This window comes from Mesoplodon bidens (assembly GCF_964165515.1).
Source record: "Mesoplodon bidens genome assembly, chromosome: 8".
NCBI lineage: Eukaryota > Metazoa > Chordata > Mammalia > Artiodactyla > Ziphiidae > Mesoplodon > Mesoplodon bidens.
Genome location: NC_138165.1, coordinates 57374795 through 57388898, shown reverse-complemented (window position 1 = coordinate 57388898; position 14104 = coordinate 57374795). Strand labels below are relative to the sequence as shown.

The 14104-nt window shown below is 42.9% G+C and overlaps 1 protein-coding gene across 1 annotated transcript in view; it reads right to left on the bottom strand.

Annotated features, from left to right (window-relative positions):
* NXPH2 (neurexophilin 2) overlaps nucleotides 1–8883 on the bottom strand; it is a gene marked incomplete at both ends in the record, with an annotated part of 109801 nt that extends 100918 nt beyond the window's left edge. The window contains one exon of the mRNA XM_081242540.1: nucleotides 8833–8883. Within this exon, the coding sequence (XP_081098666.1) occupies nucleotides 8833–8883 (51 nt within the window). The remainder of the gene's footprint in view (nucleotides 1–8832) is intronic.
* Nucleotides 8884–14104: the final 5221 nt, after the last annotated feature.

The following is a 14104-nucleotide window of genomic DNA, read 5'->3' as shown; positions in this document are numbered from 1 at the left end:
GAAGCGCGTCCAGGGGAGTCTGGTGGGGAAGTGGGGCAGCAGGGCGGTGAACAAGAGGAAGCCATGGATGTGTGTGATCTCAAGCGAAGTCCCCTTGAGGGGAGCTTTGACCTGCTCTCACAGGGATGCTCCAATGTATTCCTTAAACCTCTGAGCAAGGGAGCTGGGCTTTTCACACTCTGGCACCTGTCAGTCATTTGTCAAGAGCTGTCCCAGAAGGAAGGGAAATGTAGTCTGGCTCTGAGTGCTTTCTGGCAAGAGGCATCCAACACCCCCAGGGAAATCCTCTGAAGGAGAGTTATAGGTGCCCAGTGTTAGAACAGAAATCAAAAAAGGGGAGGGCGCACAGAAATGGTAAAAGGAGATCCAAAGGGATCTGGGTGGAAAGCCAATAACATTCACTATGCTCTACCACCTCTGTAATCAAATACATATTTTCATAAAAAGTAAGAAAGGGAGAGAGGGCAAGAGCAAGAATGCTACTGGTAGAGTAAAATCTTCTATGAAAGCTCACAAGTTCTGCGGGTCTAGTAGGTGTCAGCACCTACTAGATGCCTCCCCCCACCCCACTGGCTCCTTCTCATATTCCCACCTGTCCATTAAAAAACCAAGATTAGGGGCTTCCCTGGTGGCGCAGTGGTTGAGAGTCCGCCTGCCGATGCAGGGGACACGGGTTCATGCCCCTGTCCGGGAGGATCCCACATGCCGTGGAGTGGCTGGGCCCGTGAGCCATGGCCGCTGGGCCTGTGCGTCTGGAGCCTGTGCTCCACAACGGGAGAGGCAACAACAGTGACAGGCCCGCGTATCGCAAAAAACAAAACAAAACAAAACAAAAAACCAAGATTAAGTAGCACTTCATAGTAGTTAAAGCCCTTCTCTCTCTCCTTGTTCACCTTTTCCATCTGAAGCAGGACAGTTTGAGATCTTGAGGAATTAGAGGAACTCTCAACCCCTCTGCTGATCCTAACTGGAACCATATCACTAGGCCGTCCACTTAGCCCTAAAGCTGTAAAAGCTGGAGCACCTGGAAACACAACTCTGAGGCTAAATTCTAAACGGGACTCCCGATTAAGAGCCAGGCTCTAAAAATCTGTTTACTCTGTTAAACTTGCTTGACTTCATGGCAAATTCGTTTAAAAGCTTCCTAGAATGAGTGAGTCGAGGTTTCTGCCTCGGCATGGCTGCTGAGCAGAACAGAACATTTCCTGGAAACGTCCCTCAAGCCCTTCACTCTGGGGGTCTATGATGGATCTCACAGCCTTCTGCTACAAACAGATGCTACCGTGACCTTGGGGATGGACTGGGCAGACAATTCCAGTTGTGCCTTTTGTGTGGTCTGTATACAGTCCGTCTTGGAAATCTTCCATGCCTTTGTGTCTTCATTTTTTAAAATGGATGCAATAACTATTGCTCTGTTTACCTTCCAGAGCTGATGTGAAGATGAACCATGAGATCACACACATGGAATTATCTTATAAACCATGTAATGCTTTATACTAAGTTGCTTGTCCCAACACAAAGATACCAGACATTAAAAAGGGGGACAAGGTAGTGACTTCAAGATCTGAATCCATGCATGTTGGAAGGTTACTTGTTCAGGAAAGATGTGTGTGGCTGTGGACATGTTGAGTGTGAGTTGGCAGTAAAACATCCAAGGCAAAGAAAGTGAGCTATGGAGAGATGGCCTTGGAGGCTGAGCAGTAGGGTAGGAATTGAGGTACAAATTTGGGAGTCATCAACATGGAAGCAGCAGGTGAATTCATGACTGTGGAAAACACACTTTTGAAAACTTCACCTCCCTTTTCATTTCTGCAGCCACATTTCTTATACTGATCCCAACTGTCTTCTGTTTGGGTTATCCAAATGCAAAAACTGTATTAATAAAAATGATTGTTATCATTGCTACAAAGCATTAAATGGTTCTTTTGAGTCCCTATTCTCTTACTGTATACATTATCCATTCAAAATATCATGCAGATCATGGACTTTTTTTTTTTTTTTTTTTTTTTTTTCTTTTTTTGTGGTATGCGGGCCTCTCACTGTTGTGGCCTCTCCCGTTGCGGAGCACAGGCTCCGGACGCGCAGGCCCAGCGGCCACGGCTCACGGGCCCAGCCGCTCCGCGGCATATGGGATCCTCCCAGACCGGGGCACGAACCCGTATCCCCTGCATCGGCAGGCGGACTCTCAACCACTGCGCCACCAGGGAGGCCCCAGATCATGGACTTTTAACAGCCATATAAATTACATATGTGGTCTCTCCCTTCAAGTAATCTCAACTATTTCCTAAGTTACAGTTTTGAGTGAATAAATATACATGCCATATAACTTAAGGTAAAACTGATGAGATTTTAAAACTGTCAATATATATGGCAATGCTTGAAAATCACAATCTTGCATAATCTTGAATAAAGAGATTTACTTGTGTTTTTATGACCTGAGAATCCTTTTATTTGGCCGAAACCGGCACTATCACAAAGTCAAGTTTCGTTTTTAAAGACACTCATGTTGTTTAAAATACAGTTGGACTGAACCCCAGGACTAGTCAGTCTGTTTCAGTTGACTTGTCCCCTGATGTTAAAACCATTAACAATTTCTTCCATCTTTGATAGGTCTCACATGCCAGTTCTTTCTTGGTTTTCTTTTTAAAATTTCATACCATTTACATCAGAACTCCCAAGACCTTTGGAGTTAGTTAATAGTATTCCTGATTTAAATAGGTTGGATTCTACTGAGGCGTACAAAAAGTCACATGCTAGTTTTCTGGTTGAAGTACAGTATTAAGCTGTAATGCTGCTTATTTTAATAATTAGAATTTAACTGAGAGCCAATATACTTAAATTAAAGAAATGAGTAGATGTTAGTGGTTTACAATTTAAAAATGGTATAGAGGGGGAAAAGTCCTTATTGTACCATTTTAATTTAAATTTTATTGATTTTGCTGATTCTATGTGTTAAATAAGTATTTGTCAATTCCCTTTGACTAGTTTCACTAAATTGTCCTTTTCCATAAGAAGATATAACATTAACCAGTCTTGTACTATTTTAAATCTATTTCTAAATATATGTACCATTTGTGATATGGTTAACAGCACAAACTCCATGTAAAACTTATATTTAAAGCAATTATGTTTGTAGGTAAGACATACTTTAAATTGTACAGTAAAGATGTACATAATTCATAAAAAGAAAAATACAGTAACACTGTTACTGTACATTAAAAAAAGGAAAGAGATGTTAGAAATCATTTTTCATTCTCTTTATCGTTGATGATGTCATTGTACAGATGAGGGATTTGAGATTGTTAAATGACCAGCCCAAGACACACAGACACGCGCTTGCGCACCGACACACACACACACACACACACACACACACTCATATTCTCATAGCAGTTCTATTTTGTTTACTGTTATGTCCTCAATGTCTGCTACAGTCTCAGTGTAAAGTCAGGGACAAAATAGTAAATATTTGTTGAAGATGCAATTTACTTAGAGATAGAACTCGTCTTTTGACTCCAAATGCATTGTTCTTTCCAGTACACAAATGGAAACTTTTAACATGTCCTTCTTGTAGATTTTTTGGGAGAACAGAATGTGATAAACTGTGTGAAAGAAACTTGAAAACAGGTAGGTATATGCAAATCTAAGAGAGCATTATTATCATTGTAGTTTAAATTTGCAAAACTTCCCACTTTTCTTACTGTGGGTCCATAAATCTAAGAAAAGCAAAATTTACAAGAATGACAATTTTAAAGACAATTATTTTAACTTCTTGAATGATCTGGCTAGGAAAAGTATTTCTTATAGCTTTTGGGTTTAGATAATGAAATATTCATTTTTCATGGTAGTTCTATAAAGAAACAGACTTCCTTATTATATACTGATCTTACAGCATAATGAACCAAACAGTTATTTGAAGGTTTTCATCTAGATCTTCATAAACTAAAAACAACATAAATTGGAAGTTTTCAATCAATCATATCTTAGAGTTCTTTCTATAATATGAAAATCTATACTGTAAATTGCTTTAGATACTTTTTTAATTGAGCAAGATTTTGAAATAAAGAACAGGGTTGTCATCAATACCATTGGTCATATCACAAGTAATAAAAAATTCAAATAGATTGTTAGCAAATAAAGACTCATACAATTGTTAGTAAAGACCAACTAAGGCATCTGAATTTGGCACAATTAAAATTATTCGTGATGAAACAGTGTTACAATATCTTACAGTGGTTCAATAAATAGGTTAACTTGGAAGAGAATATTGAAAATAATTTAAACATGCTACATTTTAAATTATAACCACTGTGCAAGAATGATATAGAAATTAGTTTGTTAAATCATCATTCCACATACTATAAGAATATCTAGAGAGTAAACTCACATGGATGAGTGCTCAAAATCATTTGGACCAATTTTTTAAAGCAGCTTTAAAATAATTGACTCCCAAATCAAGATATTAAATGCCAACTTCTAACCGGCAATAATGCTTATGGCTAAGACAGAAATGAGATTCTTCACAGAAATGCTGACACAGGCCTAACTGTAGGCATTTGAGCGTGTGGCTATAATTCTTTTTTCAAATCTTACCCAGCAAAGCTTCAGGTAAAAGAGACCGCAGAATATGTAAACAATAGGAGACAGTCCTGGAGCTTTTACAAAATCACAAACCTGTGATACACTTATATTCATCTCTGATTGCTACTACTAAATAATGAAATCATTCACAACGTATTGATTAGCTCTTTAATAGATAAAAGGTGGGCAGTGTGTTGTAAAAATCAACATCTCTTAATTCATTCGATTTGCAAGAGCTACACATTTTAAGCTGAGAGTGTAAAACCTCTAAAAGTTTTTCAAAAAAGCCTTCTGCCTTATTTAGCATTTTGACCACTAATCAGAAACAATAAAAAAAAAGAAAATTAAGAAAAAAACTACAGAACAAAAAGTAACAAGGCTTTTCTTTTCCATTTGGAAATCTATTGAGTTATAAAATAAGTTACCAAGAGGAGTCAGTTTCCTATGTGGAAGTCATTTAAAACTGAACTACACAACCTAATCTTAAAATAGGCCAAGGGAACACAATTTATACTGGGAGGTGAGTGGCTGGAATAGAGGACTTAATTGTCTAATCCTAGTTCTCATTTTTAAAATGTCTTAAGATAATGATGCTTTTAATGAGGAGTCAATTTCAAAGCCCAGCCAGCTCTAAGTCGTAACCATGATATGGTGGTATTTTCTTCTCTGCATTGTCATCTAGGCAACAGACGACTATTGATCCTACACTGGGAAATACTGTTTTGATGTTAATTGATCAAAACTGTATGAGGGAAGTTGTGATTTCTGAATGGAAGACAGTCATGAGTTATCAGTTCTTGAAAATACAGAACTGGGAATAAATATATGTTATGACTATGACACTAAATAAATACTAAAATCAATAATTTGTTAAGATAAACAAAAATATCCTCAATAAGTTCATGTGGGATGATACTGTATAATGAGGATGAACTTAAAATTGTTAACACTTTGCATCACAAGTACTCTGATTTTATAGGATTCTAAAAATTGCTAACTTGCATCGCTTTTTTAATTTATATTTTACTTGATAAACTCATCATTATATCACAGAAAAACAAGTTGAAATGTATAACAAATTAATTTTTAAAATCACCACTAAATTTTATCTTAAAGTCAAGCTTATCATCCATTTAAATTCAAATTTAATTTTAAGTAAAATCTGCATTTTACTTAGAGGCAAAAATCACACTTATTATGAGTTACAAATAATCATGCAAATCTGTAAGAAGCTGTCAACTGGCGAAGTCTTTACCTTGTATCATGTCACAAAATAACACTCATTATAATATTAACTTCAAATGCTAATTTTCTCTTCATTAGATGGCAGACAAGAGATAATGTGCTATTAGTATTTTTATAAAGATATGTTGCTGAATAAGAATTTCAAAGAAAATAATACATTCAGGATTGGTACTTAATTCTGCAAATGCCTAGTAATCTTATTAATTAGGTATAGCAACCTGTCTGTTAAAACACTAGACACAGGCCAGGAAAATTGGGTAAGGACAAATCACAGACACATATACTTCATAGTTTACCTGCAATATTTATCAATTCAGCTTATTGTTTTCTTAAAACTTATAAATATCCCCCAAATAAGTAAAAATCTTCTGGTTATTTTATCAGTATTTTATGATAGTGACTTATTTGGGCCCAACTCCCTCTGACTGCTTTCATATGAATCAGGCAATTTTCTTAAAATTAAAATTTCAATATCCCCAAATGAATCCACTACTCATTTAAAAATATTTAGCATTTTAGGATGGCAGTGGGAATGGAAAAGTAAAATCCAGTTCCAACAATAACCCAACCTCGTCTCCACTCCCTCCCCCCAAGGGCAGATGTACTATGTACACATGGTTCCTAGAAAATGAAAAAATTAGTTTTCAAACATTTTATCCACTTGCTATTGGGATTTAGCAAAGAAGTTCAATATTAGCTGAAAAGGTAGACTAAAACTATAAGCCATCCAAAGGGCCAAATTATAACTTTTTTTTTTTTTGGATACCTGCTGGGGTGGGGCGAATGGTGGGATTGGGGGTGTTTTCATTTAGATCTACCCTGCTCAGCCACTCTGTTTTCCTTTCACATCCTAACCCCCTTGTGTTATAAGGCTGGAAACAGCTCTAAGATTGTGGAGAATGTAAACAGCTTTTTGTTGTCTAAAAGGATGGCAGTGTAAGGAATGTATGCTTATCACACAGCTGCAGCTCCCCACCTCACTTACGATGATAAAGTGCTCCAGGAAAAAAACATTACAACCCAAGCACAATCCAAAAATGGATTAGAATTTGACATACACTTCCTTAAAAACTGATAAATCAAGCCACGCTGTAATATTAGAATCTAGCTCTTAAGAAGGGTATATAATCTTGTCAAGATGTATTTCTTATTCCCTATTGACTCTGGTGGTGTGAAAAAAAAAAATCTAACATTCCCAATACAGTAAACTGATAGAAGAACTTTTCCCAACACATCCCCCAATATAGCTCCTCATCTTTAAGAGTCTAATACAGTGGAACAGATACACAGCTCATGATCACTGAAGACAAAATTAAATGAATGAACTAAGAGATTCATGAAGATATTCTGAAGATCCTACCTAAGTACCTGATTTCCCCAGGTTTTTACAGTTTTACGTACACACACCATACAAATGTTGCTTTGTTAAATCACTTTTTATTGGAATCCAGATCAAACATTTCAAAAAGCAAGGGATACTGAAGAGTATTATGGAATATATGTGGCATGCTTAATGCCTTGGATGTAAAATTTATCTTAACATGCCATATTGTATATAGGCCGTATGTGTCGGCTCATTTAAGGACATTTGGGAACATCACTGCATTTTCTTCTTGAAGCCATTGAAGAATTTCTTAACGCTGTGCAGGTGAAGCTAACCTCTGTGGAAAAGGAATGGACAGGCCCTTTCGTGCTCTCTCCCTTTCACTAAGGCATTTTAGAATTCCTTCCATCCTCAAACTTACAGAGTATCTTTGCGTCTACAATATCATATGTATCACAGAGAAACTTTAATAAGTTACTTGATCTTTCCCTCTAAAGGGAAATGAGAGAGAGAGAGAGAGAGAGAGAGAAGGAAGAGAGGGAGGAAGGAAAAAAGGAAGGATCATCATGCTTGGGTTCCTTAACCCTGTTTTAACAGCCAGATTAAACTGGGTAAAGTCTTAAATATGAAGACCAAAGAAACCTTGGCTTCTGGAGAAAGCCCTCGATAGCACCGTATTAAGACAAGTGCCAAGAGAGCAGGAGAAATCCATCACAGAGGTGGACTGCGCCAAAACAATCCCCTTCTATAATTTTACTTTAAAAGTTGTCTTCTTGAAGGTCTTACTTGGGATCTCCCTTAAACAGAATTAACTAGCAATCCATACAGCATACAGGTATATTTCGGAAGGAGGAGAGGGTGGCGCCACGCGGGAAAAGCGAGGAGAGATGAGAGGCACCACTGGAACAGTCGCCTAGAGCCTCCCTGGCGGACCCTGCAACCACCTTCTAATACCCTTCACATTCCTCAGCGCCCCCTGAGCCGGCCAGACCAGACAGGAGAGGTCTTCGGGAACAAAATGCTTAAGAGACGATGGGGAGGGGGCTCCTGTGTGGAGTTGGATTTGAAAGTTACATCCTGCGTCCCCGCCGGCACAAAACCCCATCCTAGTCCCCAGTGCCAGACGGAAAACGAAGAGAAATCCAATCTGCCTCCCAAATCGGTCTTCTGCCTAAGTTTTTCCCCAGCAAGGAGCCACCAACCGGCCCTGAGAACGAGGATGCACGATGCCGTGGTTTAGAAGTGTTTGCGAGCATCCGGGCAAAATACCACGTGAAAAATACCCACCAAGCCCCCCAAACTCTGGGCTAGAGGCAGGTCTTTCAGCCCATCCTCATCGCGTCCGTCTACCCTTATCCCCTCCTCGACCGCTCGTCAATAAACCTCTTCCTTCTCTCGCACCTTCTTCCCTGCCACTTTCTGCCTTCTTCACCCCAGCCCTCCAGTCCCAGTCTTCCATAAGCACCGCACTCGCCTCAGGGTCCCCCCTCTGATCCCCATTCCCTGATTCTTTCCCTTCAACCTCTGAGGCAACGCTAAACTCCCTCCACTGCCCGCGCCCCCGACCCCATGTCCTAAGCAGCCCCAGGCTCTGCTTCCGAGGCGGCCGCCGGAGCGGTTTTCCCGCCGAAACGCGGCCCCGGCGCGTGAGGCGTGGGGCGCGCGGCGGGCCGGGCACTCACCAGCTGCAGCAAGCCGGGGACCACGACGAGGGGCAGCGGCCGCAGGCGCATGGTGCCGGCTGGCGCGGCGTCTCACGAGCTGCGCGCCCTCGCCTGCCTCTCGCGCATCTCCACTTCGCGGGGCAGGACTGAGGACGCCAGGGACTCCGCGCGGCGCTTTCCTCCCGGTATCCGAGCGCAGCGCCGCACCACGCCGCGCGGGTCGGGTGGGCGGGCTGGGAAGGGGGTGGGGGAAGGCGGGCGGGAGATGCTTCTGGGGCCCCGCGCGCCCCTCCTTGGAGGGGGCCGGAAAAGGAGCGTGGGGGGCAGCTCGAGCGCCGGCGTGCTGCGCGGGGTTCCAGCGGCGCCCGAGGCTCCCGCGTCCCGGGGTCAGGGTGAGCGCGGCGGGCGCCTAAGGGCGGGAGGCTGCGGCTCCCGCGCTTTGGTGCGGGGTTTCCGCGCGAGGCTGCTCTCGGGATCCCGGCAGAGCTGAGCGCGCCCGGGAGCCCTGCGAGGCTCGGGGCCTTCTCCGCCCCCGCCCAGAAGAGGGCCGGTTGGGCCAGGCGCCCTGCCCACTGACCAGCGCTTGTTTTGCCGGGGAGGTGGCAGCGGGGACGGGGGGGCGGGTGGTCTCCCTGAGTGGATGCAGGAAGGAGCGCGCCGGGAGAGCACCCAAGGAGTTCGAGGGGAAGGCGACGGCAGGGTCCTGAGGCGGGGCGTGGGGCGGGGATGGGGGTGTGTGTGGAGAGGTGCTGGAGCCCGGGACGCCCCGGGAGAGCGTCCCGCTCCGCGGCAGCCCTGGCTCTCAGAGCCTGGCGCAGGGGGTCCAAAGTGAGGCTGGTGCGGCTGAAATAATGTCTGGAAGTGGAAAGTAGTGGACACCTAGAGGGACATTGAGGAGGGGTAGCGGCAGGGCTCTGAGAAACCGAGCTAGGTGTAGGGGTCCAGGCTTACTGGGGTTTGAGGATGCTATCGGCTGCTCGCTGTCCAGGAGGAGGATAGAGCTGCGCCCGGGCGCCTGTGGAGAAGAATAAGGAGAGGAGACCCTGCCGCAGCCTCCCAGTTGGGAAATCTTGGAGAGGGATAGTTCTGAGGCCGCGGCTGGGCGAGGCCAGAAACCTGCTGCCCGCGATCGCTCAACCCCATGTTAACAACTCTCCATTGGAGAGATCCTTAACCTTTAACTATCTCTGTGCTGAACCCTCGAGTGGAAAAGTCAAGGGACAGTGGGGCTCAGGTACTCCCACGTTTACAGTGGGTGAGAATTTAGACATCATCCATCAGCCTCTTTATTGAACAGATGGGAAATCTAAGGTCCAGAGAGGTAAAATCAGTTCTCTAGGGATGAGTCTCTAGGCAGCTACTTCAAAAGAACACTCAAGGCAAGGCTAGTTCCTACATCCTCTTGCAAATGAAAAACACGTTGAGGCAAGAGAGTGGAATTGAGATAGATTTTTATTAAAAAAAATAAAACAACAAAAAGTGAAATTTGGGTTGGAATTTTAGGGGAAAAACGTTTTCATCTCCTCCTCTTACTGCTCTTCTACCTCCAAATAAAATGAAAGGGGATTTGGTAAGTCTTTGAATGGTGCAGGACCAAGGGCAGGAGGACTGACCTGGGTAGGGCAAGGTCCTACCCTTCCTTTCACTGGGTGTGTCAATTTTGTGCAGATGGGGAGGGAGGTCATTCCAGAGTGTTCTGGGGTCCCAATGTGACTTTGAAAGTTGTCCCTGTGGCTGCAGGTGGGGTATCTCTCTAATACAACTCCATTCCCTGTATGGAGGAAGAGAGGCAAGCAAGGGTTGTATATCCTTCCTAACGCCTCACCTAGCCTGACTGGGGGATTCTAGGGCCCATGGCAAAGGCTGCAGCAGCAAGAACCCACTTTGTGCTCAGACTCTTCCTTTTCCTTGCAACAGACTCAAAAACAAACAAAATCATTATTTGCATATCTAAATATATAACTTACCTCCCTATAGCTACCCTTCACCTCCACAAAAATTCTCTTTACCTAGGCTTAGAGCCCACTTCTAGAAAGTTATTCTATTCTAGAAGCATAAATAAGATAATTTCAAAAATTGGGAGCGATCTCTGTAGGCTGATCTTCTTGTCCAGCTTTGTCTCTGCATTTTATTTACAGACAATCTTTGGGAAGTGATTAACAGGGAACGAGTTGGGCAGACATTAGAAGAACCCCTTTTTGGAGAGGGGCTGCTAGAAGAGGAGGAAGGCAAACAGCATTGCAAGAGGCAGTACCTCATATAGACTCAGTGTTTCTGCCGGAGCCCCAGCTGACTCGTCTCTAAAACCAGAAGGTGAGGTCCCTTCTTGATTTAGTAGTTTCCGATTCTGTTATCATTAGCTCTTTAAATGAGGAGTGCATATGACTTAACACACTATTGAAATGAATAAGTGATTTAATGACTGGAATATTTCACTCTTTTCTTTAAATTTGTTCCTATTTCTTAGACCATTTCTACCCTTTTGGGAGATTTATGCATAAAATTTTAGAACCTAAACTTGGACATGTGTCCTAATAATACTAAGTATTCCCACAGTGGAACTTGCTGCAGGGTGTTGGATTCCAAGCTAAGAGCTAACGGACACAAGAGAACGTGTGTCTCGTTGATCAGGCTGTGGAAGAGAGAAGCACCAAGGAACCCCTTGACTAAAGTCTGGTATTACTGTGTTTATTTATAAGGTGACTACTGCTAATTTAGTGTATTCCCCAAATTTTACTGTAAGTACTATGGGAAGGTGGAAGGAAGGAAGAAAGGAAGGAGGGAAGGAGGGAGGGAAGGAGAAAAGAAGGGGGAAAGATAGAAGCATTAAGTACATGGACTGTCATTCCGAACATGCAGTCTAACCAGGAAACATGCAACAAAACAAACAAAAGGCAGACAATACAGAGGAATTCAAGTTTAAGTGCTGCCTAGTATAGTTGGAGGAAGGACAGATCATTGTAAACCAGCATGACTGCTTCATGGCAGAGATAAAATGTGAGCTGGCTCAGTTTCTGAGAATGGCCAAGGTTAGTCTATGTGAGAGAAAATGGGGAAAGCTGTTCCATGTGGGAGGAACAGCACGAGCAAATGCCCAGTGGAGGGACTTCATGTGACTTAACTGAGGGATGGACAGTAAAGTGGATCAGACTGGCTTTGAGAAAAAAGGGAGAGAAAAAGTAGGTTACAAGCTAGACTGGAGGGATCTGGGAATGCCAGGCTAATTATCAATAGTTTAACTTGGTCTGCAGGAAATAAGACCAAAGTTTGGTCTTCAAACTTTTTGGAGTAGAAAAGTCAGCCATCAAGTGGCATAAAGATATATGCAGTGGTAGCAGGCAGGATTGTCTTAAGGACGAAGCTGCATGAGGAGATGGTCATGGTTGCTGGAAAGAAAAGAATAGAGAGATGTGGGTGCAAGAGCTGCTACAGAGGAACAAGGAACTGAATTTGGGGTTGGAATATTGTAAAACTTTCCTGGCATATTGGAGGAATTTTTTAAAACATAATCCCTTTTCCTCTTAGAGGAAATTTAACAACTGGAGAATCAGATCATTGCCCTTTCATTTTGAAAGGGTGGTTTTCCCAGTGTGAGGGGAGTGAAAATGGTCTTTCCATACAGACAAAGTAGCAGAAAGTAGAACCTACCAAATTTTACTGCCATAAGATTCCATCGTAGTCTTTTAAAAATGTAACTTGTAGGGATATTGTCGATGCTTTGAGAGCCAGTCTGTCAACTTGTGGCTCACCGGGACCATTAGCTTTTTCCTTGTGCTTCTCCTCTGCACTTACTTTGTCACCCTTTACTGTTCATTAGCATCATTACCAGAACATGGATAAGAACATCATCTGCAGTATAACATTTCAGAGCTGCGGTGGATATCAGACATTAACCAGATTTCTCACTTTACCTTTAAGGAAATGGAAGCTCAAAATGTTATGTGACTTGCATCAGGTCAGCTGGAGAGAGGCATGGGCAAATCTGAAGCTTGATTCAAGGCCTTCAGTTTCTCGGTGCAGTGTCTTTCCAATTCATCAGTCTGCCTCAGGTATTTTTCAACTGGCCAGCAGTTGTAAAAGTTGTGATGTAGTGAATGAATGAACCTTTAGCGAATAAGAGTTACAGGAATGATCTACGGATGTTAAAAGCCCCTGAGTCGATCTTATTATCAGGAAAAGAGGTTTGACTGTACTGAGCCTGAAGCACTGATCAGGTAATAATTTTAGAAGGGTGAGAGATATGGAGAATTACATGGCACAGGGCTCAGAGGAGCTGTGCAGGCCTCAGAGGAGGAGGACTGGGGACTCAAGAACATGGCAGTGCTTACCCCAAGGATAGAGGGAATTCTCAGGGACCCTTTGGCCCTCTTAGACCTCTGTGATAAGAAGCTGGTGGGCTTTTTGGTAGCATTTCTTAACAATGAAAATCCTTTTGAGTTGCCATTCTTGTTGAGTAATTGAATATTCTTGAGTCGCTATTTTATTAAAATGATGCTGCGTTACATTGACTCTCAACCCTGATGGCACTGGGGATTTTAACCTCTTTAAAAGTGGACTCAAACATTGGTATTTTTCACCCGGAGATTTCACTATACAGCCATGGTTGAGAACTACTGCTCTACCGGAAACATTTCTCCCACCCCCCCCCACCCCCCGCCTCCCTTCCTTCCCCTACAGAATCATAGGCCCCACATTTGGAATGCACTCAGGCTTTAACAGAACATCATCAGAACCTATTTACATCCTTAGTTTTTACAGAACTTTTCAGGAGAGAATTGGACATTTTCTTTGTAGCCATTTCGACATGATTGGGGGATTTATGAAGTTTTATCACACAAACGTATCAGTTGTTCCAAGTTCAAACACAAATCAAAGAATTCTTCTACAGAGAAATTGTTTTTTTGCCGCAACTCTCTCTCTTCACCAGCTCTTCCCTTGGATGTCAGAAGATGCTGCCAGCAGTGTACTGGTGGCTGATGCCACTGTCAGCAGCCAAAGGGAGAGGCTGGAGGGAGGGGAAGAGAGGCAGCCTGGGGGTCCCAGTGGGTCCTGTGATAAGAAGGTGCCTGGGTGAAGAGAGCATCACTCAAGACCGACAAGGCAGGAGAGAGCATCTCTACCAAATCAGACTGACTTTTGCAAACTTGTCACTGTCTTTCCGTGTGTGTTCCCATGCATTGTTCATATATGCATGATTATTTGACTGAATAATCACCTTTTCTACTGGTGCATCGAATATGATGGATGTCATTACTAGGAAATCATTTAAGCTCTTTCAGAGGTAGCTTCC